Source organism: Piliocolobus tephrosceles, chromosome 14 (genome assembly GCF_002776525.5).
Source record: "Piliocolobus tephrosceles isolate RC106 chromosome 14, ASM277652v3, whole genome shotgun sequence".
Classification (NCBI taxonomy): Eukaryota; Metazoa; Chordata; class Mammalia; order Primates; family Cercopithecidae; genus Piliocolobus; species Piliocolobus tephrosceles.
This window is the reverse complement of record NC_045447.1, coordinates 43,235,351-43,262,340: the sequence shown is the minus strand read 5'-3', so window position 1 is coordinate 43,262,340 and position 26,990 is coordinate 43,235,351. Positions and strand designations below refer to the sequence as shown.

At 40.9% G+C, this 26,990-nt stretch overlaps 1 protein-coding gene across 1 annotated transcript; it reads left to right on the top strand.

Moving 5' to 3' along the window:
- The first annotated feature begins 15,761 nt into the window (after window positions 1–15,761).
- Window positions 15,762–25,231, top strand: LOC111536741 (endogenous Bornavirus-like nucleoprotein 1). Its single transcript, XM_023203170.2, has 2 exons — window positions 15,762–15,904; window positions 23,181–25,231. Exons 1-2 carry the CDS (start codon window positions 15,780–15,782, stop codon window positions 23,668–23,670), a joined length of 615 nt encoding a protein of 204 aa, XP_023058938.1. The 5' UTR covers window positions 15,762–15,779; the 3' UTR covers window positions 23,671–25,231.
- The last annotated feature ends 1,759 nt before the right edge of the window (window positions 25,232–26,990 follow it).

Sequence of the window (26,990 nt, the reverse complement as noted above, 5' to 3'; positions counted from 1 at the left end):
CTCTTACGAATGGCCTCCCTTTTCCCCTCCCTCCCTTTTCCCCTCCAATACTGGCTGGGCCACGTACTATGTTGGGGGCAAATGCATGTCCTTGTGTGCACTCAGAGATGAATAAAACAGAGCACCTGCCCTGGAGGAGTCAGAGCTACAGATAAGTCAGGGAGGAAGTATGCAAGCCAATTTCACAGGTGGAATGATAAGGAAAATTATACGTCATGACCCGAAATCTTCCCATTCTCCTCCTTTCCTCTCTGACACCAGTGCATGATTCTGAGTCTCCATAAAAGGAAACCGCACAATATTCCTGGAATCAAGGTTAGATGAGAAGATTTAATAGCATTAGGAGAAACAATCTGGGAGACCCAGATGTTTAAAGCTCCAATTATGGAGCTTTAAATGGAGGCTTTATATTTCACACTTGGAATTAAGGTTACTAAATCCTCTAGATGTTTTCAAATAAGCCAAACTATCGCACAGATAACAGGAGAGTAATTGTAAATTGACTGAGAGGGACCTTGAGCATAAGCAATCAGGGAACAGTTTAAACAAGTCCTCATTTTACAGATGAGGAAACTGAAGTGCACAGAGATAAAGTGGCTTGAAAGTTCACACAGGAAAAATATGTCATAACTGGCACAATAATCCTGTCCTTTGACTTTTAGTTGAGGGCCCTTGATTTTTCTGCTCACCTGTTGCTTTGCTTCAATAAAATGTTGTAAAGTTTCCTTTATAAGTAGGATTTTCTCTTCTAATACTGGAATGACTCAGAGAGGGAGAAGTAAGTCCTTGCAAATGATAAATATATACTGCTGTGGGTTGAACTGTGTTACCCAGATGATATGGTGAAGTACTAAACCCTACTATCTCAGAATGTGACCTTATTTGGCCAGGCGCAGTGGCTCACACCTGTAATCCTAGCATGTGGGGAGGCCCAGGTAGGTGGATCGCCTGAACTCAGGAGTTGGAGACCAGCCTGGGCAACATGGTGAAACTCTGTCTCTACTAAAAACAAAAAAAAATTAGCTTTAGCTGCTCTGGAGTATGAGGCATGCGAATTACTTGAACCCAGGAGGCGGAGGTTGCAGGGAGCTGAGATTGTACCAGCGCACTCCAGCCTGGGTGACAGAGCAAGACTCTGTCTCAAAAAAAAAAAAAAAAGAAAAAAGAAAAAGAATGTGACCTTATTTGGAAACCAGCATCATTGGAGATATCAGTTAAGATATGATGGGTTCTTAATTCAGTATGACTGATGGCCTTACAGGAAGAAGAAGGAGACACACAGGGAGAAGATGTAGCCATGTGATGACAGAGGCAGAGGTTGGAGTGATGCATCTACAAACCAAGGATTGCCAAGAACCTGCAGAAGCCAGGAAGAGACAAGGAGGGGTTCTTCCCTAAAGCCATCAGACAGCATGGACCTGCCAACATCTTGATCTCGGACTTCTAGCCTCCAAAACTGTGAGAAAAGAAATTCCTGCTGTTTTAAGTCACCCTATTTTTTCATAATTTGTTGTGGCAACCCTAGGAAATGAATACAGTACATTAATGTTGCCAGCATGCGAGTTTCCTTGGGCCAAAAGAGGTGGGTTCCATTAGGCCTTGGGGTAGAGGCAGTTATGAAGCAAAAGTTGGGCTGGGCTCGAATATTTGGTGGTATTAGCCCCAAAGTTCAAGCAGCCAGCATGGTCCTTATCAGGGTTTATCCCAGGATACTGACAATGGATGATGAGCAGAATCAGAAGCAAAGGTGGAAGAAACATTTGTCTTCCCATTTGAAGAAGTTGTAGTTCCAGATCTTCAATTCAGCATCTCTGATTTGGATACGAAGTTTTACGTTTTATGCAAGTTGCATCTCTCAGGTACACATCGCTGACATGAAAAGCAGCGAGTTCTCTTCCTTGTTCCCACCAAACTCCTCCTACCCCATACCCAGTCACAGACTTATATATGATCCAAAACCAGAAAAGATTATAAGGTGGTTGTTAAAACCTCACTCACTTTTGAGTCTTGCTGGACCACTGCAGGCTGACGGCAGTCCAGAGAGATGTGCCCATTTACTCGGTGTTAAGTCTTTGAATTAGAGTCTCTGCAGGAAACAGGTGTACATTCTAAATGAGGAATTAAGTAAAGTTTCATGAAGGGATGGTTTACAGAGGGGTGGGCAGTGCTAGGGGAGACAACAAGGTATGGTACCCTAGGGCTAGCCATTGCAGGGAGCATTCACCTTTTAGTTAGACCTAAAAGGGCAAGGAAGGGAGGGAGTGGCTATACGAAGAAGGCCACCTGACAGGAGCTGTGGTCTTTTGTAGAGGAACACAATCAACTCATTGAGATGTAGCAGAGAGGGAGCCACCTCACTAACAGCGTGACCTCATTCCCCTCCTGCCCTCCTAAATTTAGCACATGCTGCCTATTGTCCAACCCCAAACAAAGACCGAAAGACAAGGAAGCTCTTCATATTTAATGGTGATAGACTGAAAGCTTTCCCCCTAAGAGCAGAAACAATATAAGGATGCCTGCTTTCATCACTGGTACTCCACATGGTACTGGGAGTCCTAGCCAGAGCAGTTTGGGAAGAAAAAGTAAAACACTCTCATCATTTGGAATCACAATAGTCATCCAAATTGGAAAGGAAGAAATACTTACAGTTGCAGAAGACAGGATTCTACATATAGAAAATCCCAAGGAATACACAAAAGATCTATCAGATCTAGTAAGTGAATTTAGCAAAGTTACAGGGTACAAGATGAACTCACAAAAACCAGTGGTGTATGTATACATCATCAAAAAGTGATCCTAAAAAAATAAAATTCCAGAATAATAAAATACAATTCTTAGGAATAAATTTAACCAAGGAGGAAAGACTTGTACACTGAAAGTTATAAAACTGCTGAATAAAATTTGAAAAGACCTAATTTAATGTAATGAAATTCCATTGTTATACATCAGAAAACTTATGGCAATACTCCGAAAATGATCTATGGATTCAATGCAATCCCTATCAAAATTCCAATGGCCATTTTGCAAAAACGGCAAGATTGATCCTGAAATTTATAGGAAATTGCATGGGGCCCCAAATAGCCAAAACAATGTTGAAAAACAGAAACTAAGTTGGAGAACTCCCACTTTCTGATTTCTCTCTCTCTTTCTTCCTTCCTTCCTTCCTTCCTTCCTTCCTTTCTTTCTTCCTTTCCTTCTTCCTTTCTTACTTTCCTTCCTCCCTTCTTTCTTTCTCTTTCTTTCTCTCTCTCTCTCTTTCCCTTCCTTCCTTCCTTTTCCTTCTTTTTCCTTCTCCCTCTCTCTTCCCCCCTCCCCGATGGAGTCTTGCTCTGTCACCCAGCCTGGAGTGCAGTGGCATGATCTCAGCTCACTGCAACCTCTGCCTCCAGGGTTCAAGCAATTCTCCTGCCTCAGGCTCCTGAGTAGCTGGGACTACAGGCACACATTGCCACTCCTGGCTAATTTTTTGTATTTTAGTAGAGACAAGGTTTACTACAAAACTACAGTAATCAAAGCAGTGTGATACCATCATAAGGATGGACGTATAGACCAACAGAATAAAGTTGAGAGTCCAGAAATTAACCCAAACACCTATGGTCACGTGATTTTCAACAAGCGTGCCAAGACCATCCAATGGGGAAAAAGACAGTCTCTTCAAAACAGTGCTGGGAGAACTGGAAAACTACATACAAAAGAATGAAGTTGGACCCCTACCTCACTCCATATACAAAGAGTAACTCGAAATGGATCAGTGACCTACATACAAGAGCTAAAAGTATAAAACTATTAGAAGGAAACATGGGGTAAATCTTCACGAGTTTGGATTTGGCAATGGATACTTAAACGACACCAAAGCACAAGCAACAAAAGAAAAAATAGATCAATTAGATTTCACAAAAATTAAAACTTTTGCAAATCAAAGGATATTACCAATAAAGTGAAAAGGCAACCTACAGAACGGGAGGAAATATTTACAAATCATATCTCATAAGGGTTTAGTATCCAGAATATATAAAGAATGCTTACAATTCAAAACAAAAATACAAACAATTTGAAAATGGGTAGTGAGGCCAGGCTTGGTGGCTTATGCCTGTAATCCCAGCACTTTGGGATGCCAAGGTGGGTGGATCACCTGAGGCCAGGAGTTCAAGACCAGCCTAGCCAACATGGTGACACCCCATCTCTACTGAAAATACAAAACTTAGCCAGGCATGGTGGCGCATGCTTGTGATCCCAGCTACTGGGGAGGCTGAGGCAGGAGAATCACTTAAACCAGGAAGATGGAGGTTGCAGTGAGCCAAGATCATGAGACTGCACTCCAGCCTGGACGACAGAGTCAGATGCTGTCCCCTGCCACCCCGCCCCCAGAAAAAGAATGAAGTACTGGTACATGCTACAACTTGGATGAACCTCAAACATTTTTGTGTTATGTAAAAGGAACCAGACACAAAAAGTTACATATTGTATGATTCCTTATACATGACATACCTTGAATAGGCAAATCCAAGACAGAAAGCAGATTCGTGGTTGTCAGAAAATGAGGAAGGGGAGATGGGGAGTTATTACTTAAAGCATATGGAGTATTCTTCTGGGGGTAATGAAAAAGTTTTGAATCCAGAGAGAAGTGGCGGTGGTTGTATTAGGTTGGTGCAAAAGTAACTGCGATTTTTGTCATAACTTTTAATTACTTTTAATGACAATTACTTTGCGCCAACCTAATACAACATTGTGAATGCACTAAATGCTGCCGAACTGTACACTTTTAAATGATTAATGGGGCAGGGCTTGGTGGTTCCTGCCTGTAATCCCAGCGCTTTGGGAAGCTGAGGCAGGGGAGATCACTTGAGGCCAGAAGTTCAAGACTAGTGTGGGCAACCTAGCAAGACCTAGTCTCTATAGAAAATTTAAAAATTAGTTGGGGGTGGAGGGGTATGCCTGTAGTCCCAGCTACTCGAGACGCTGAGGTAGGAGGACTGCTTGAGCCCAGGAGTTCAGGGTTACAGTGAGCTATGATTTTGCAACTGCATTCCAGTCTAGGCAATGGACAAGACCCTGTCTCTTTAAAAAAAAAAAAAAAAAAAAATAGCTGGGCGCGGTGGCTCATGCCTGTAAGCCCAGCACTTTGGGAGGCTGAGGCAGGCAGATCACAAGGCCAAGAGATCTAGACCATCCTGGCCAAAATGGTGAAATCCATCTCTACTGAAAATACAAAAATTAGCTGGGTGTGGTGGCAGGTGCCTGTAGTACCAATTACTCAGGAGACTGAGGCAGGAGAATCACTAGAACCTGGGAGGTGGAGGTTCCCGTGAGCCGAGATTGCACCACTGCACTCCAGCCTGGGCTGGTGACAGAGGGAGACTCCGTCTCGGAAAAAAAGAAAAGAAAAAAAGAAAGAAATACAGAACTATATTCTGTCTATGTGACATGCACTTTATGTAAAGACAAGTTGAAAGCAAAAGGATAAAAAACAATGTACTATGCAAATAGTTACAAAGACTGCAGATACTATACTAATATCAGATAAAGCAGATGTCAAGAAGAAACTATTACAAAGATAAAGAGGGACTTTTCTTAATAAAAAATGATTCATCCATGTAAGTGTATATTTTTAATAACAACTTCAAAATAGCCAAAGCAAAAATGGTCTCAAATAAATTAAGAAACATGTAAGTTTTCCATTATGGTTGTGCCACATGCTATTTAATCTATTCCTGATTGATGGGCATTTAATTTGTTTCTGATTTTTTTTTACTATTGCCACAATGAATATATTTGTGCATGTGTACATATATCTATATCTATATCTATCTATACTTATGTAGTAGTGTCTACTTATGAAAGATTCCTAGAATGGATTTGCTGGGTCAAAGGTCATTATGTCATTTTATTAACATTTTATCAAAATCATATTTTAGTTTGATTCAGTACAGCCAAATTCTTCTTCTAAAAGACTTCATCAATTTACCCTCCTACCAACAGTGTATGAGTATACATTTCTTTTGTTGTTGTTCTAACACTGTTTTCCCATTGCTCCTTGGATAGAAATAAAATTTCTTTGCATGCATTCAAAGCCCCAGTCTGGCCCCTCCTTATGTCGCCAGGCCCTCCAGTGCTCCTACTCCCCTCTACTCTCGTCTCCAGCTCCAGTGACATTTCAGTCTCTATTGATTTGCTCCAGGACCTTTGCACCTGCTATTTCCTCTGCCTGAAATACTTTACCCTTCATGCTTCTTTCAGTTTATTCCTACTTATCCTTCAGATCTCATGTCCTGACTTTGTAGAAGCCTTCTCTAACTTTCCTGAATAGGTCCATATCTCCATTATAGTTTCTCACAGAGCCTCTCATATACAGCATTTATCTAAGATACAGTTTTGCATTGGTTTTATTTATTTGTTTAAATAATTTTTGTAGAGACATGGTCCCTATGTTGACGAGGCTAGTCTCAATCTCTTGGCCTCAAGCAATCCTCCTGCCTCAGCCTCCCACAAGTGAGCCACCATGCCTGGCCTGCACTGGTTTTCTTTCCTTCTTTATTTTTGAGACAAGGTCTCACTCTGTTGTCCAGGCTGGAGTGCAGTGGCATGATCATGGCTTACTGCAGCCTGGACTTCCTGGGCTCAGGTGATTCTCCTGCCTCAGCCTCCCAAGTAGATGGGAATACAAGTACCCGCGAGCAGGCCCAGCTAAAGTTTTGTATTTTTTGGTAGAGATGGGGATTTGCCATATTGCCCAAGCTAGTCTCAAATTCCTGGGCTCAAGGGATCCTCCTGCCTTGGCCTCCCAAATTGCTGGGATTACAGGCATGAGCCACCCTGCCTGGTCGTTCACTAATAGAGCTTTCTTACCAGTCTGGAGCTTTCTTTAGCTAATATTCAGATGGGTAGATTCTCTCTGTGCCAAGAAACCAACATAGATGATAATAAAAACTCTCTCACTATTTCCACACAGCTGAGCATAGGCACAGAAAAGAGAAAGTTCCAGGGGGTAAGTGCTGAGAGCAACAGCATAGCACAATGAGAAAAAAGCCATTCTCTGGAGAGAGACTTCAAACATTCTGAAGAAACTGTGTAGAAGTTCCAGGATTTTAACAGATCTGTCCATAACAAGCAAGAACAGGGATTGCTAGAGCCATGCAACTAGAGTTGTTGAAGACTGTACAGGAAACAGAAAGTTTGAGGTATTGGGGATAGGGAGACAGAACTTTCTGCAATTAATAGGTCTGATATAAGAAACACACCACCCACATGCAGACTGGTCAATCAACCACAGAGGAATATCAGATCCTGAAGGGAGGCAGAGGAAGAGGACATCACAGAGACAGTCCTTTTAAAGCCTCATATTGCTAATGGTTTCACCAATTGAGTAAGAAACAATGGATAATAATGGTTGAAACACAAAGCATCATGTCTATAGTTCATCATATATAATTGTGCTTAAGTTGACTGCAGTAAACTGTGGCTCACATGACAGAATGATCTTAATTATTTTCAATTAGTTTCTTTTGTGGTTAATCTAAAGTCCTGAGTAAAATAATTCATGGTAGCATTGCCACAAAGACGTGTGGAAACTGAAAACTGTAGGCATAATTCTGGGGTCCAGGATGGGCAGCTGAAGAGAGCAGCCCCTCTATAGATGACACCTAAATAAGCCCTCTTTGAGCATGTGTGATCCTTCATGTCTGATAATCTGTGGATCCAGGGCTCATGGACATTTAAAAGAAAGGCATGCCTTTTTAGGCAGCTTCTCAGCATGTTACTGATGACATGCTTCAAGATTTCTTGTACAGAATCTGATGATTCTTAAATAAATTAGAATCCCAACAGTTTTGCTAGTCAGGATTCATTATATAGTCACTTAGAGCTAAGCCTTGAGGAATAAAATTCCAACTAAGAATAATAACAAAAACCAGGAATGGCACCCTTGAAATACTAGTTCCTTATCCCTAGGATTTTACTGTAATGAGAATATTATCATTTATATAGTTTAATTTATAATATACATTTTTAAATTTCATGATTTCATAAGGTAAGGCAGTCTCCAAGAAAAATTAAACGCCATCTATATGAATGTCCAAATTTTCAAGAATGATTTCATAGCCTGGTTGAAAATTGCGTGCTCTCTCCATCACCTTGCAATTTGAAGAACTGCAAAATCATGAATAATACAAAAGGATGTTAAACTTTTCAACAAATCCAGATGGGTACCAATGTCATTGAGAATTCCTGAGAATCACCTTGATTGCTGCTTCAGACCTAGGAGCTTGAATTGAATATCACTTACCAGTTGGAATCTATTGGCTTAAGTGATGACAGTTTCTACAATAACATTGGTATTGTTTACTTTTAAAATTGTACAGACACTAAGTTTGTATTTTTATCAAATAAAAAATGTCCAAACTTTAACATTCAGTCATTTCCCTTGCTAGCCTTCTATTTCTTCTCCCTTATCATTTAGACTTTGGTGCAATAGAAAGAATGATGGATAGGCCGGGCGCGGTGGCTCAAGCCTGTAATCCCAGCACTTTGGGAGGCCGAGACGGGCGGATCACGAGGCCAGGAGATCGAGACCATCCTGGCTAACACGGTGAAACCCCGTCTCTACTAAAAAATACAAAAAACTAGCCGGGCGAGGTGGCGGGCGCCTGTAGTCCCAGCTACTCGGGAGGTTGAGGCAGGAGAATGGCGTAAACCTGGGAGGCAGAGCTTGCAGTAAGCTGAGATCCGGCCACTGCACTCCAGCCTGGGCGACAGAGCGAGACTCCGTCTCAAAAAGAAAAAAAAAAGAAGAAGAAGAAAGAATGATGGATTGTGAAATGTAGGCCAGTTTTTTTTTTTTTTTCTTTTGAGACAGAGATTGTGCAGTGGCACAATCTCGGCTCACTGCAACCTCCGCCTCCCGGGTTCAAGCGATTGTCCTGCCTCAGCCTCCTCAGTAGCTGGGATTACAGGCGTGTGCCACCATGCCTGGCTAATTTTTGTATTTTTAGTAGAGACGGGGTTTCACCTTGTTGGCCAGGCTGGTCTCGAACTCCTGACCTCAGGTGATCCACCCTACTTGGCCTCCCGAAGTGCTGGGATTATAGGTATGAGCCACCATGCCCAGCCTGCAGGCCAGTTTCAACACTAACCTTTGCTGGGACCTTGCAAATCTCTTCTTCATTTTGCATCTCAGTTGTCCCTTCTGCAAAATAAGAGAGTTGGACTAGATGTCCCTTTCGGCCATGATTCTAGGGTTTCCATTGTTCCACACAGTCACTGGATGAAGAGACATCGCCAATGCAAAGACTGAGCTGCCATGAGAACTCATGTTATGTCTTGCAAGACTTGAGGCTGGGTATAATGGAGGCCTAGAGTCTTCACTTCCAATCTTAGGTAGCAGGGAAATATGTCCATTTGTGGGTTATGCTGCTCATCATCCCTCTACTCCCTGTCTACCCACACCATGCTATGTCCTGGATATTCAGAGTCAGGGCTTGTCAACACAGAAGACTCGCACACTTGTGTGATGCTTTTGCTGATCCTGTTCCTTTGACAGAAGATCCCCCTGCTTCTCTACCTAGCAAACTCTCACTCATTCTTTTCATTTTGTCTTTTGATTTTATATTTTGACATAATTTCACATTTGGAGAAAAAATGCAAAATCAGTACAAAGAATTCTCATATATCTTTTACTCAGATCCCCAAAATGTTTACTTTTTACCACACTCCTCTCTCTCTCTCTCCCTCTAGCTCCCAGAATTTTTTTTTCTGAGCCACTTAAGCATCAGTTTCAGACATGATGCCCTTTTACTCCAGGTACTTCAGTGTGCTCAACCTGAAAAATAAAACCAAGGCGGTCCCCTACATAACCATAATGTAAATATAAAAATCAGGGAAATAACGTTAATGCAGTATTGTCCTCTAACCTAGATCTGGATGTTGCCAATTGTTCCTTTAATGTGGTACAGTTCCTCAGTCTTTCTTTCCTTTTCCTGACACTGACAGTTATGAAGACATAAGTACAGCATTTTCAGAGTGTACCTCAATTAGTCTTAGATAGGTCCCTCATCGTTATATTCAAGTTAAGCACTTTTGATGTGAATGCCACAGAAGTAATGTGCTGTTTTTCTCAATGAATCACATCTTACTTTTTAAAATGAAAGTTATTCTTCAATCTCCTCCATTCCTACTCCCCTCCTGAGAGGTAAATAACCACTGTTAATGATTGGTATTCATCTAGTATTTTGTCTATGCACTTATATACACACATATCTATATACAGGCACACTTGTATCCTTTAAAAACATAACAAAAATGAGAACACTATATACATACTGCTCTGGAATTTACCTTTTTTCACTTAAGTGTAAGTCTTTGGGAATCTTTCCATGTCAGTGCATGCAGATTTCCTTTATTCTTTTAAAAGTGGCTATATATACACACACACACACATATATATATATACACACACACACACATATATATATATATATATTTTTTGGTCCCCCTAGAGACTGCATCTGGCTATGTTGCCCAGGCTTGTCTCAAACTCCTGGGCTCAGGAAATCTGCCCTCCTCAGCCTCCCAAAGTGTTAGGATTACAGGCGTGAGTCACCATGCCCAGCCAAAAGTGGCATAATATTTTTTAATAGTATAAATGTGTTCTTGTTTAGTTTGTTCCCTACTAATGAATATTTCCATTTTTTTCTATCACAATGTTTGTACATAAATTTAAGAACATACCTCATTTATAATTGTGATAGATACTATCAAATAGCTCTCCTAACACACTCATCTACTGTGCATGAGATAATTTGTGTTTTTCTGACTGTTGGTGATGTGGAGCACCTATTCATGGCCTTTGGGTTTCCTGTTCTGTGAATTGCCTGTTAGTGGTCTTTGCTGTGAGAATGCTGAATTGTCAGTCTTTTTCTGACTACTTATTTCTCCAGGCCTCACTCAACTCTGTTCCTCTGCAGAGGCTTCTCCATTTTCCCTAATCAGCCACCACCCCCTCCTCTGCTGTCCCACAACACTGTTCACACCGTGCCCAGGCCTTCATTTACCAACCATTCCATACAGAATCTACTCATTCCAAGTGTCCACTGTGAGCCCTCTCTGTGCTTGGCCTTGGCCTAGGTGCTGGGTGGAAAGACATGAGCCAGTCATCATAGACTCCATGCTAAAGTTCAGTTTTGAAATGCAGCTTTGAGCATAGAAAAGAGCATGAGTTTTAGATCTAGACATAACTTGAGTTGAATTCCAGCTTCACCACTTCCCAGCTGTATAATTCAGAGCAAGTCACTTGATCATTCCAAGTCTCCATTTCCATACTAGTGAGGTGGGGCTAATCCCTCCCTTAGAGAGTCACTTGAAGCTGGACAAGAGACAATATATCTGAAGTGGTTAGCAAGGGCCCATTTACACAGTAGGCTTGCAGTGCATGAATGGTAGTTGAAAGGCAGCTGTTAAGAGGTCAAAATCAGTTAGTTCTTAGAGGTTCTAGGAGCCATTAATAAACTGGAAAATAAAAAGGAAGGAGGTAGCTCCTCTGTTTGCAATGCAAAGGATATGGATGAGTGCCGCTTGCCCAGATCCTGCTACAGAATATCCTTTACCTTTCCTGCTCTCTGCAGCAGATTTCTGCTTTGTCCTGGCCCCTGTGCCAATTCAGCTGTGCACTGTTGATGTACTACTGCCACTGCTGTGGGAAGAACAGGTGCTTCCCTTCTCAAATAAATGTTGGTCTCTTTAGAAGATACGGTGTAAGAAATACTTCAGGATACTTATGCAAGCTGTCACCCGTGATTTCAAGAAGTAGGGGCTGGGCACTGTGGTTCACACTGAGGTGGGAGGACTGCTTGAGACAGGAGTTCAAGACCAGCCTGGTCAACATGGCAAGATCCCATCTCTACAAAATGTATATATTTTTAAATTAGCCAGGTGCAGTGTGGCGGTGCATGCCTGTAGTCCCAGCTTCTTGGGAGGCTGAGGTGGGAGCATCTCTTGAGCCTAGGAGGTTGAAGCTGCAGTGATCTGTGTTCACACCACTGCACTCCAGCCTGAGTGACAGAGTGAGACCCTGTGTTGAAAAAAAAAAAAAAAAAAAAAGGAGAAGCGGGGACTAGAGACAGCTTCAACTAGAAAGAGAAATGCTGTGTATGTGCAGAGAGAGGCTGAGGTGGAAAGTTTCCCTGAAGACCCAAAACTTCAGCAGAGTAGGGTGAGTAGGTATATGTTAGAAGGACAGGGAGAAGAACTTTACAGGCAGTGGAGTGTTCTCTGCAAAGGCACAGACGTGGGAGGGCATAGTGTGTTCTGGCAACTGCTCAGGATTCAGCGTCAATGGTAGGCAGATGTCAGCTCAAGAAGTGCCTTTTATGCCATCCAAAGGATTTTAAGGTTTTAGGTTTTAAGGTTTTAAGGTTTTAAGACATAAACTAAAGGGGTAGGCTGAAGCATTCTGAGCATGGGAAAGCAGTAAATCTGTGTTGAATGCATGTGTGATAGTAGGAAGATGGGACATGGTAATTAGGAGTACAGTCACGTGTCATTAAAGACTGGGATACGTTCTGAGAAATGCATCATTAGCTAACTTCATTGTTGTGTAAACGTCATTGAGTGTATTTACAGAAACCTAGATGGTATAGTCAACTACACACCTAGGCTATACGGTAAAGCATATTGCTCCTAGCCTAGATAACTGCATGTTACTATACTGAATACTATAGGTGATTGTAACACAATGGTATTTGTATATCTAAACATGGAAAAGGTACAATAAAAACATGATAAAATAATCTTATGGGGCCACTGTAGTATGTGCAGTCTGTTTCTGACTGGAACATTATTAAGTAGCACATGACTATATGTCCTAAACTTACGGCCTTCTATAAGTGTTACTTAGCCTTTCTACATCTGTTCCCTCCCTCCCTCCCTCCCTTCCTTCCCTTCCTTCCTTTCTTTTTTTTGTGTGAAATGAGAATTTAAAAAATCAACTTGAAAGTGTTGGCCAGGCTCTGTAATTCAGGCTCACACCTGTAATCCCATCACTTTGGGAGGAAGAGGCGGGAGGCTTGCTTGAGCCCAGGAGAGCAGGAGCTCAAGACCAGCCTGGGCAACACGGGATACCACAGCTCTATAAAAAGAAAAAGAGAAAAAAAAAAAAGAAGAAGAAAGAAAAATTAGCAGGTCACAGTAGCGTGAGCTTGCAGTCCCAGCTACTTGAGAGGCTGAGGTGGGAGCAACACTTGACTGGAAGGTAGGTTATAGTGAGATGTTATAGTGCCACTGCACTCCAGCCTGGGTGACAGAGCAAGACTCCATCTCAAAAAAAAAAAAAAAAAAATACAACCCACAAAGTATTGTTGAAATTTAAAATATTATATATAATAGATATACAGGAGTAATACTGGCACTTAATAAAAGCTCAATATTTTTAAAAAGGTGACATTTGTTTTACACAATACACATTACCTAAACAAACAATCCAGTCACCTGTGAGCTGCTTCTATGCCTCTTTCCTTATCTGCAAAGTGGTTCTCCAGTTTTACCTTTTCATAGTACCCTGTCCTTCTCCTTCCCAGCACTTACCATAATGTTAATTAAATGTTCTAATTCTTTTCTAGCCAAACTCTTAGACTTTAACTGTTTTCCCAGCCAGACTCCTGGTTCTGTGAGACCAGTTGCTTAAAAATGTAGTGCTTATCTGCACTTTCTAACACCACCCATCTCTTAACACACGTAAGCCACACTTACCTTGAGAATTGAGAGGTGCCAATGAATTGGCAAAGTGTTTCATTATGACAGGAGAAAAATAGCTCAGAGCAGTCTATGCTATATTAAAAGTATGCAACAATTTATTTTATTTTAATCTTTTTTTACATTCCTGGTAACTCACAGAACAAAACAATTTATTTTTATTTCTATTTAATAATTTAAGAAATAGAGATGGGGTCTCACTATGTTGCCCAGGCTGATCTTGAACTCCTGGACTAAAGAGATCCTCCCACCTCACCCTCCCAAAGTGCTGGGATTACAGGCATGAGCCACCATGCCTGGCCCCTCAATTTTTTTTTTAAATTAAAGATATGGGGTCTCTTATCCAGGCTGGAGTGCAGTGGTGTAATCACAGCTCACAGTGACCTTGAACTTCCAGACTCAAGCAATCTTTCCACCCCAGCCTCCTGAGTAACTAGGACTACAGGCTTGCCCCATCACACAGCTAATATTTAAAATTTAATTTTTTTTTAAATTTTAATTTTTACTTAATTTTTATAAAAGGATTTTGTAAAAAGGAGATTTATTCTTTATCTAATTTTATTTTTTGAGACAGGATCTCAGTCTGTTACCCAGGCTGGAGTGCAGTTGCGTGGCGCATCACCACGCCCGGCTAATTTTTAAAAATTTTTAAGAGCGAGCCTCTCGGTATATTACCGAAGCTGGTTTCGAATTCTTGGCCTTAAGAGATCCTTCCCCCTTAGGCTCCCAAAGTGCTGAGATTACAGGTGTGAGCAACCCCACCAGCCTGGCCAGGCATTCAAAATTTATCACGCCCAGAGGGACCTGAGTATGAGATGTCAGTCAGCACCATCCCCATGCACACTAGCAATTGTTTAAAGGCACTTTGTTCTTTTCTGTCCTGTACAAGCATCACCCTTTATCTTCGTGTTCCTAGAATTCGTGATAGAAAGAACAACGTATAGCCAATGGATAGGTTGTTATTTTAACGTAAATTCTTGCCATACAATTTAGCAAGGGCCTCTTTTCTTTTTTCCTTTAAAAATTCACTTGTAGCCAGGTGCAGTCACCCACGCCTGTAATTCCAGTACTTTGGGAGGAAGAGGTGGAAGGATCAACCTTTAAGCCAAGAGTTCGAGCTTCCTGGCTAATCAAATAACTCACTTGAAACTGCAGCTAAGATCATGTATTAAATTAAAGGTAACTTGAATTGATGCTCCCAGGTTGCACTCCTGAGACTTGGTCCAAATAAATTCTCTATATTACCTTTGCCTCAGTTTTTCCCTTAGGTTGACAGTTATTTCTAAAGTTGTACAAATGGGTTTACCTTGAGTATTAAAATAAGGTGTGAGAAGGGCAACTGAAACCAGAGGCTCCCATCACAGCCTAGTAGCCTTCGGAGGCTTCCAAAGGATCAGCATTAACTCCAATATTTAGCAGTAGTGCAGGTCTTTAAGATTCATAAAGTGTTAAATCTGTTGCCTGGAATTCCAGAAAGAGGGGGAGGAAGTGCCCAGTGTGAACTGTGTTCAACTTAAACCTAAAGGTAAAAGCGATCAGCCTAAGATCAGAAGCGCAAGGAAGAAGCTTGAAGCCATGCGCTCTCAAGGAGGCGTTTCCCGCTCCAGGGCTACCCAGGACCGCGGGCCAAGCTGCCAGCCGCAACGGGCCTTCTTCACGTAGGCGATCAGCTCGGCTCCCGCGCCACGTGGCACTGGGGGGGCGTCCACCTAGCGCCAGGGAGAAGGAGGCGGAGCCCGGCCTCAATCCCGCCCGGGTCCTCATGGGACTTGTAGTTTTCCTTGCGGGCATAAACGGGCACGAACTCCTCGGCTTTTGCCCGGTAAATAGCATCTTTCCGTACGAGTCATTCAAATAATAGACGCAGCCTAGGTAACTTCAAGAGAAGATGGGAAGGGGAAGGGGCAAAGCAAGGAAGGCAAACCTAAAGATTATAGGCGGGGCAGAGAAAGCGTTCGCACTCAGTACGCATGCCCACACCAGGCGCGGCAGGTGGGCGGACACAGAAAGGCGACGCCGAGAGCGGCCTTGTCCCGGAAATGCCTTCCCTCCTCCCGGGTCTGCGCGGACGCGGCCTCCTTACCTCATTTGTCCTCGCCCCTCCCCGTCCCTCTACGCGTTTTGGTTCCCAGCTGGTGCTTCCTGTTTGCAACCGCGGCAGTGAGTATGTCTGTGACTGACCCCGAACCACCCGCGGCCTGGGACGCCTGCCTACCCTACGTCTCGCCCGCCGGGCTGTGGAACTAGCGCGTGCCCCTCGCCGGCCTCGACGTCGCCCCTCGCTCGTGGCAGGGCGCAGCTCCTGGTTCCTCAGTTGCGCGCCTACCCACGCGGCCGGGCTGCGGGTCTGGGGGTCCGCGTTTCCCTGGCCCTCCAAGGGCTAAGGCCGTGATTCTAGAGCGGCTGGGCGTCCGGGGCCTCGGTGGGGGTGGCGTGTGTGCCGTTTTTACTTTCCCGCAAGACCCCCGGTCTTGTAGGGAAGCCAGTCAGTGAGGCGCGGAGGTCCCGGCGCGCCGAGAGGGAGTCCAGTCTTTGAGGACCGAGCAGTCCCGGGCCACCTCCCACCTCTGCTGTCAGAAGCAGCAGCTGCAGCCGTGGACTCCAAGATTTCGGGAGCTGTGTCCCTTTCCTCATGTAAAACAAGTAGACTTGGACTGTGTTTACTAAGGCGCCCTTTATCCCTCCCATCCTGTGAGCGGACAGTTGCCTTCAACTTTTGGGAAGAGCTGCCGGTTCGGTGGAAAAGCTGTGGCTGGGAATCAGGAGGCCTGTGTTCTAGCCGTGGCTCCCCCACGAACTCGCTGGCGACTCCAGAAAGCTCTTATTGAGGCTGAATTTAAGATTATTTCAGATTACACTGTTGAATTAGGGGCTCCATTAGGGCCTTTTTCGCTCAGTAAGTTTATCTGAGCCCGTTTCTCCAACTATAAAATGAGAGTCAGTTTGATGACTTTTCAGGTCCCCTCAGAAGCTCTTGACTTTGTGGTTTTCTTTTTCTTTTTAAAATTTTATCTAGGACTGTTAGAGAAGTGACTTCGTGTTTTGAATAGTTAGGCTGTCACATACAAAGACTTTTAAATGGATTGTGTGTGTATTTAGGAAAGCATTATGCTTTGGAGACAGTTTAGCATTGCTGCTTTCAAGGGAGTCTGAGGATGGGGAATAAGCTCAGGAAGGATCGCAAGTGAGGATTATATTAATATGTTAGGTATCAGGATAAGAGACTGCATGACCGAAGGAAAAGGGCTAAGGGAAAGGTGAAGGAAATGTTTCCGGATAGGATTAATTCTCATAAAAATCATGTCTATATCCCAAGAAGAGCTGGGACTTATGTGACTAAATTTAGCTTATTTTTTTCCTCCCGAAATACTGTGTTCTGCCTTTTGTGACCTTTGTTTTACACATTTGGATTCTCCACCCCAGTCTCAGATTTGATTCAGAGTGGCCGTCGCATTTTAAAAATGGACATTTTAACCCCTTAGTCAGTTGTGTTTCACCTGTCACTATGAGGACAGCTTATTAAGACTAAGAAAGAAATTTTACGTTGAAAGTATATTCATCACATTCCAGTGAAATTTGGACTGAAAATGAGGCTGTGGATTTGATTTAAATCGGCCCAAGAGTGATGCCTATGTCATCAAGAAGGAACATCTAGGGAGGATAAAGGTGCTTTGGAAGTAAATAAGAGCAAAAGGTCAGAATGACCAGTAGGTAGACTGTGAGAGCAGAAGGATTGATTAAAGATTGTATGAAGTGGGGCCGGGCGCCGTGGTTCAAAGATTGTATGAAGTGGGGCCGGGCGCCGTGGTTCACGCCTATAAATCCCAGCACTTTGGGACCCCGAGGCGGGCGGATCACCTGAGGTCAGGAGTTCCAGACCATCCTGACCAAAATCGAGAAACCCTGTCTCTACTAAAAATACAAAAATTAGCCGGGCATGGTGGCACACGCCTGTAATCCCAGTTACTTGGGAGGCTGAGGCAGGAGAATCGCTTGAACCCGAGAGGCAGAGGTTCCGGTGAGCCGAGATCGCGCCATTGTACTCCAGCCTGGGCAACAAGAGCGAAACTCCGTCCCCCCAAAAAAGTAAATTCTGAAAGCTTAAATAAGCCTTAAGATATCTAGTTTAAAACAATTCGGTCAATGAACACTGCTCCCTCTTTTGAATGGGAAGAGTCTTTGCAGTTATTCTATAACTGTTTTATATTTGTTAAGCTATTTTAATTCTTAGATAAGTTTCATTTCCATTTCCATTATATTTTAGGATCTTATATAAGAAACATTTTTTCTGGTCATCGGATTGATAAAGTCTTTGAGTACTAACTTGGGAGATTCTTGGATGATAAACTGACAAATGTGTGTTTTCCTTCCAACTGAAATGTCTCATTCATAGTTTTTAAACTCTGCTGGGAGGTAAAATGGATATTTGTGAGGTAAACTTAGGTGTTAGAACCAATGCAAATATTGGAATGAAGGAAGACTTTTTTTTTTATTTGAAATTACTTATTTGAAAATTGTATTTAAAAATGTTAGTGAACAGTTGGCTGAGAATCACAGAAATGTGAATCACTTCTAGCTGTGTTCTTAACGGGCTGCATAACCTTGGATAGGCCTCCTATCTCTTTGTACTTTAGTTTCCTGTGGGTAGATTGAGAAGTCTGTATTAGATAATCTGATTTTGTTATCTAGTTAGAATATTTGGGAGTCACGTACAGGGATCAAAAAAGCTGAGAAAGCCTTCTGAGTCAAGGGTTTGTGTGTGTATGTAAAAAACATATATTGTCCTCTGAGAATACTTTTTTAAACAAGTAAATTAAATTCATTTGAACGTAATTAAAGCGGTAACATAAACCAAAACAGCCTCAGGCATACATAAGCTACCTAAATAAGAGAGCACGTTATGCCCAGCACAATTTTCAAGTACAGATGGTACAAAATCCTCTTAAAGGCCATAGGGGCTAAATTGTTAAATTCATTTTTCTACATTTCAGGGAAAGAGATAAATCCTTCGACCCAAGGAATTCAGTTTTTATTATGGTTCTGTAGTTTTTATTTTTGGCATACATTCACAGGTGTGCCTATGGCTCTATTCTTAATCGCTTTCCTTTGGGATGGCTCCAAGAGTAGTACACATTTGTAACTCTGTATTTTAGCTTTTTAATTTTTTCTGTGCTGCACTGGAATTATGTTTTATCTTAAGTCCACACTGGATCCTCAGGATGGATCCAGTGAGGATTTTGAAAGAAGCATAATTCCTTTGACTTCTTTTAGAATTAATTTACCTATTAAATAAAAAGGAAAGGATTCATCTTTTATTTGAATTCCTCTGAGGCTAACAATTCAATATAAACTGATATATGCTATGAGCGTTATTCAGACAGCCACGTTCAATTTGTGTGATAATAACAGCATAGCCACCTGAAGGACAGTACAACAAGGGCACAGGCATGTGATACCCTGTAGAAGAAAAGCATTACAGGTGGGTTTATTTATTTCTGGAAAACAAACAAAAAACTCCAGCAAGAATGTAGTACCTTTTTGGCCCTTGTCCATTTGGTTTTTGGGATTAAGGTGGTTCTATTACCAGAACTACCATCATAACACCCTGACATTTTGGGCAGAAATTTGAGTGGCTAAGAAGACAACTATTTTTTATTTTATGTGTATAGCTACAAGTGGAAAAAAGAATAAACTGGCATTGTTATTGCTGTCTGAGCTGTCCTTGATTTTTGGACACACACTTATTTTTCAAGAGCTCTCTTTTTAATGAGTAGTCCATCACTACCTAATGGAAACATCTACTGTGTAGATACAAGAATTTCTGGCCGGGCGCGGTGGCTCAAGCCTGTAATCCCAGCACTTTGCGAGGCCGAGACGGGTGGATCACGAGGTCAGGAGATCGAGACCATCCTGGTCTACACGGTGAAACCCCGTCTCTACTAAAAATACAAAAAACTAGCCGGGCGAGATGGCCGGCGTCTGTAGTCCCAGCTACTCGGGAGGCTGAGGCAGGAGAATGGCGTAAACCCAGGAGGCGGAGCTTGTTGTGAGCCGAGATTGCGCCACTGCACTCCAGCCTGGGCGACAGAAGCGAGACCCCATCTCAAAAAAAAAAAAAAAAAAAAAAGAATTTCAAAGACTTTGGAATAGTTGAAAGACAGCAGAGAAATTTATCGTATCATAATTTCTGTATTTTAAGCACATACTAGATTTATGAGGGCTGAAGAACAAATGCCTGGTGTTATATTTCATTTATGAATTCAATAGATACTTATAGATGGCCCCCAAAATACCAGTTACTCTGCTTGGCTTTGGTGATTCATTGTTTAGCAGAGTGTATATAGTTCCTGCCCCTCCTGGGGTTTGTGATCTGTGCTTCTGGGAGATTTACATTGAATAAATAATTAGAAATGTGATGAGTGTTGTGAAATGTGAAGTGCTATGGAAGCCTATAAAAGGGGCATTTAATTTAATCTGGTGGGAAGTGATTTTGAGCCGAGTTTAAAAGATGAAGGCTGAGAAGGATTTAATATGCTCACAGTACTAAGTAAAGTGTTTCACTTTATGCATTTATTCCCAAAGTTGGGAGTTTTCTCTCAATTTTAGGTCTTTATTACGTTTGTATTTTATACACATTTTTATAACTAGCACAGGAGTAAACAGGTTTATCAGTTTGGTTTTTTTTTGTTTGTTTGTTTTTTTAAATGGGGTCTTGCTCTGTCACCCAAGCTGGAGTGCAGTGGTGTGATCATAGCTTACTGTCAACTTTGAACACTTAGGTTCAAGCTATCCTCCCTCAGCCTTCCAAGGTGGGAGGTAGGTACAGGTGAGTACTCATCCACCTCTGACATTGTCCCTGTGTTCTCATTCAACCAATTCTGTTGGTACTGCCTGTTGACTATAAGATTTGCTTACCCAGGAGTTAGACAGCAAGCATGGGGAATGCCTGGCACACAGAATATATGGAATTAGTGTTAGGATTTTAGTAACTTCACAGTTGGAAGGAGAGGAAAATATGAAGAGCTATTCGTATAGGGTAGATTATAGGAGAGAATGCAAATTTTGAAAGCTACATCATCAAGGATTAAAATTTTGCTGCTAGCTTTGTCTTTATGATAATGTCATGTAGTCTTAATGCTTATTCCTTCAAAAAGTTCATTCTTTTCATTTTCCTCCCTTTGTGCCTAATGCTCAGTCTCTTGCACTAGTTTCTGAAGTGGTCTTCTTTTATATCTGCCCTATATGCTGTTGTTAAAACTGGTATTGAAATGCTCTTTTATTCATGGTACCTTATTGCTCCAAAATTTTTAATGGCATCCTGCTTCCCCAGGAAACAATGGCATTGAATGTAGATCATACTTGGAGCCCCTGGGATTGGCAATTTTTTTTTTAAGAAACCAGATAGAAAATATTTTAAGTTTCTAAGTCATATGATACCTTAACTACTCAACTCTGCCCTTGTGGGAAAGCAGCCTTAGATAGTACCTATAGAAATGGGGGTGGCTGTTCTCAATAAAACCCTACTTACAAAAACAGGTGGCTGGCTCAGACTGTAGTTTGCTAACCCTGAGAACTTGACAGCAAAAATAAGAGATAAATAGTAGTTAGAACATACAGCAGATCAAATAATTTTTTTTCCATTTAGGTAAGATCTAATAATGTTTTTAGGTAGAAAGGAAGAAACTTGTGACTAAACCTGTTTGATGTTTTTGGTGGGGGGGGGCAGGTTAGAGATAGGATCAGGTATACATGTTGTTGAATTATTTCTCCAAGGGAAGAGAGAGAACAGTAATTGCAAAATCATCAAATATTTATAGAGGTAGAGGAGAAAGAATAAATTCAGATGGACTGAGGTAGATGGGAGTATCTATGAGGATTTGTTTGATTTCCTTAGGAAAATGAAAGCAGAAGTAGGAGAGGGCAGAGGATAATTGGAAGCTTAGAATGGGGAAAGGATGTTTAAGTGCTGTGGGGAATACTTTCAGGCAGTGGTTACCAGTATTTTGAAGATGACAACTTGTTTAACTTTGAAACAATTTGTGGACCACCCCATGATTGTAGTTACATTTTTAGTATTCATCAATGGAGAATATGCATATTAGAAAAAAGCTACTACTCAGTTCTCTCTTAGATGACTTTTTATTTTATTAACCACAAAATTGACTGCACATTTGAAAAATGTTAATACATGTATGTGAGAGATAGTCTTTATGTAATGCATTGCCCTGGGTACCCACTGAGATAACTAATTTAACAGCTTCCCAGGAGGCTGAAAGCTTGTAAGTTAGAAATCATTGCATTCTAATGAATCAACAATAAGAGAATAAAGGATTGCTTAGTAGTAGTACTCTGTCAAAATTAAAATGAACTTATAATGAACACTTTGAAGGATTCTATAACTTTTTATCCAGTAGTACTTGGCAGCTTTGAGCAAGATGACAGAAGCAAAATGATCTAGGGTTAGGCATAACATTATATAGAAGGCCAGAATAAACATTTAGCTTATTCTTTCTCTAAATTACCTTTTCCTGAGATCACACCCTGTTTCATTAATCACTTTTCTATGGTGATCAAATTGGCATCTCCTTTTCTTTCTTTTTTTTTTTTTTTTGAGACGGAGTCTCGCTCTGTCGCCCAGGCTGGAGTGCAGTAGCCGGATCTCAGCTCACTGCAAGCTCCGCCTCCCAGGTTTACGCCATTCTCCTGCCTCAGCGTCCCGAGTAGCTGGGACTACAGGCACCCACCACCTCGCCCGGCTAGTTTTTTGTATTTTTTAGTAGAGACGGGGTTTCACCGTGTTAGCCAGGATGGTCTCGATCTCCTGACCTCGTGATCCACCCGTCTCGGCCTCCCAAAGTGCTGGGATTACAGGCTTGAGCCACCGCGCCCGGCTGGCATCTCCTTTTCTTAACCATTTTGTTGATTTCATGTTCCCCTTTTACACCTTACTGAATATTTCCATTTGGTTATCTTACTGTTTCACATTTAACCTACTGAAAAGAAAGCTTCTTATCTTTCCTTTGAAATGAGCTCTCTGCTGATTTCTGCTTGGAGTAGAGAATCTACAGAGATGCTGAAGTTGATGGGAGAATGTGGATAGATTGGGAAAAACATGAATTAGGTGTGGGATTCATTGAAGAAGTTGAACAGTGTCATGACTGGTAAATGATAGTGATGAGAAAGTAGAGAAAACTTACTGTTTGCTCCTACCATTTGTTTTTTTAATTTTAGCCAAATAAAATCAAATTTTGCGTTTTTGATAATTAACTTGACTTTTGTACACTCTTACAAATATTCAAATATATGTTTTCTATTTTATTTCCTTAATCCAATAATATTATAATCCTATTTCTTTCTAATTAATAAGCAATATATTCAGTACCGATGCCCATTTAAGTGTGCTGTTACTCTCTAATTATTATTATTCCTTTCACAAATAGATCTGGGCATAGGAACCAATCAGAAACAACCGCTTCAGCAACCAAGACCATTGTTCACCATGGAGGAACCCATGGATACGTATCCTCTGAGCCTCTATCTGCGATACCATTCACTGGGCAGCAGTCTTTTGAGCCAAGTGGCAAATTTGGACAGTATCCATCCGATGCAGATGAACCACATTCAGGCATTGGGGAGGTGGAGGACACAGAACAGCTAAATCAATGTTTGATCCAACACTTCCATCTCATTAAGACAAGTTTGACTTTTCTTTGCTTTTTATTTCATGGAATACATGATTATCTCTTAACTGTTGGAGTTTCCAAGGAGTCATACCTTGTGACTTCATTTGGTGGAAAGAACAAAACTAAAATGCTGTATAGCCAAAGCCACAAAGGGAAGGATCTGCAATTTACATCCTTGCAGCTACTATCTGTACTGTACTGTTGTGATCTACTGATTGGCATTGGCATAGTAGTAGGGGTCAAGTGACAGAATCCGTGCCAACAGTGTCCAGGTTCAGAAGCAATTCAGTACCCTAATGGTAGCTCTCCAGCAACCAACACATGGTGATTGTGCCACCTTGTTGCTCAGTTATAATGCAGGGCCAGTGATTGACTTAAGTCAAGACCCTGGTTGAGATCATTTGTCTTTGGTCTAATAGAATTTGAGTCTAGTAGAATTTGAGTCTCCAGGGAAAGAGCTACTTGACCAAATTAAACTAGTAGCAGGTAGAGCGCAAATGACAGCATATTATACCATCAAGATGTTCTTAGAGCAGTGTATGGATGGATCTATTGTATTGCCATCAGTTGTGACTGATACTGTTGTATTCAAGGAGAAAGAGAAACTTGTTTAGAAAGCACTTTGAAAGTTTTTTGAGTACGGGGGTGCCCTGCGTCACCCCATTATGGTTGAACTTTGTCCTTCAAAATTACCAAACTTGGCAGCAGTGGCAAATTATTGGGCTAAAAGACTTAATCAGACATATTCTGGGTTCAAGGCTCCTAATATAATAACTGGTGCGGACATTATACTTCCACTCATTCAGATGGTTGCATCCCACCAGGCATCCAGTAGAACAGGGACTGGGAATATGGACACTTGAACATTAAACATTCTGAAGAATTTTGGAATGACAGGTTACAATATGGGGAACATAATCAGTTCCCCATATTAAAAAAAAAAGATTTGGGGATAGATTGGGCTCACATAATAATCTTTAGAGAGATTTTTTCATTTTTGTGAAAGTACAGAAATTCTCAACTGCTTATGAAATGCTGATTGTTAAACAGCATCCATAGCTATTTTGTTTTGTTTCCCTGACCCCACCCTGAAAAAAAAAATTATGGCACATTGAAAACAGCAGTATGATGTAAGAGAAGAGATCACAAACTCCTTGAGGGTGGGTCTTTTCCATACTCATAAACCTACTTATGATATTCGGAGTAATTTGTTGACACTTATATTAATATTCCCTCCTATCCCATTCATTGCCAAATCATCAAACATTTATTGAGCATCTACTCTGTGTAGGGTGTAAGCAGTACTGGGGACTTACAGTGATAAAAGACATAGTTTTAGCCGTAAGTGATATACTGTTTCACTGAAGAGATAGAATATAAGAAGCCAAGTAATTTATGGAATTCCCTTCTTTATTTTTTATTTTTTTCTTTTGGCAGTGGAGTCTTGCTTTTTAAATAGAGCAAGGCTAGTCTGGAACTCCTGGGCTCATGTGGTCCTCCTGCCTTAGCCTTCAGAGTAGCTGGGACTACATGTGTGAACACAGCTTGGAAATCTCTTAACCATGGGAGTTAAGTCTCAAAATTCTGGTGATACAAGTGGTTGAAACTTAAAACTTTATTTAAAAAATAGGATTTGTGAATGTTAGATAGTTCATAAATCTGCGAAAGACTGTATAAATACATATTTTACATTTACTATTATTTGTAGTAAATTTGAGTATAGCACTATCTCTTTATCTGTGGAGACTTCAAACTCTCCACTATTACTTTAATTTCAGTGAGACATTATTAAATATAAGTGGGCTTACACATTTGTTTTGCTTATACAACTCGGGGGCATTTTTTTCCTTTCTATTCTTCCTCTAAATGTTCAGCGCTTCTCTGATTTTGTGATCTGAAGTTGTTGGTTAGCTTCCTTAGGCTCCATTGAGACTGTATATACGTGACACTTAACAGTCTAGTCTTCCTTGGTACATATAGATATATGATGGTGGCTTTGCCTGTAGTAAATTCATGCCAAAACATAGACTTTCAGTGCCTATTACATATGACTTTCCGCTCTTTCTACTGAGGGATGTAGGAGTTTATTTCTAAGGTCTGAGCCTCTTTTCCTGTACTTCCTTTACTCTTTCCTCCGCCTTCTTTATAAAAACTATGGATGTTCTATCATTTGTTTTCCTTTTTGATTCCCTTTCTTTTATTATCCCCAGTAGCAGTGACTTGTAATTCTCATATGTTAGAAAGGCAGATCTCCTGATTGAAGAAAAGATCCACCCAAGGAAGTCAGCATGTTTAATAATTTTTGAGGGGGATCTCAAATTTGGGAAGGATTGTTATATAAGACAACCAAATGATGACATGAGACAATAAATGCCATAGGAATTATGGAGGAAAAATCAGCTATGTATTTTATTGGTTAAGGAAGAGATATTATTGGTTGTAGAAGTAATTACTAACTCTTCTACATTTTTTATTGTGGAAATCAAAAATATATATACGAAAATAAAATGTTATATAATTGACTTCAGTGTCCCATAAGCCAGCTTCAGCAGTTACCAAATTCTGACCAATCTTTAAACACATGCACACGTGTCCCTCAGTATCTGTGAGGCGTTGGTTCTAGGACCACTCAGGGATACCAGCATCTATGGATGCTCAAGTCCCTGATACAAAATGGTGGAATATTTGCATATAACCTGTGTACATCCCGTATTATTTAAATCATCTCTAGATCACTTATAATATGTAAAACAATGTAAATGCCATGTAAATAACTGTATTATTTAAGGAATAATGACAAGAAAAATGTTCATGTTCAGTACGGCTGCAATTTTTTTTGTGTGTGGAATATTTTCATTTCAAGGTCAGTTAAAGCCATTGACATAGAAGGCTGACTGCGTGTGTGTGTGTGTGTATGTGTGTGTGTATGTGAATACACACATGTGTGAATACACACACACATACACATATTTTTCTGAAAGGTAAATATTCTTTTTTAAAAAAAATTATATCATTATCACAGCTAAACAAATTACCAATAATTCTTTTATCCTCATATACCCAGTGTTCAGATTTTCTAGATTGGCTCCTACTTTTTTTTACAGATTATTTGAATCTGAATCAATTAATATACTGTAATGTTTGATAACTTAAGTGTCCTTTAATCTATAGGTTCTCTTTTATCTCTTCTTCATTAAATTCCTTGTAATTTATTGTACTAAATAGATTGTCTTCTAGAATTTCCTCTAGTCTGAATTATGTAGTATTGTTTGACATGTTCCAGTGTCCTCTTATTTTCTGTGAGTTGGTAGTTAGGTCTAGAAGCTTGATTAAATTCAGATTTTCTTTCTGTTAGATCATCAACTTGATAACAGTTTCATTTGTTTCATTTTGCTTTTGATACGTTGTTTTTTAGAATTACCTCCTAAAATTTTGATTTAATTTTATAATCATGTAAAATGCTTATAAAGTTCCAAATTCAGATTAGCAGAACACAATAAAATCTATTCAGAGAAGGCAAACCTTCTATCCGGTCTCCATCCTGTTCCTGCCCTTCTCCTTATGGGT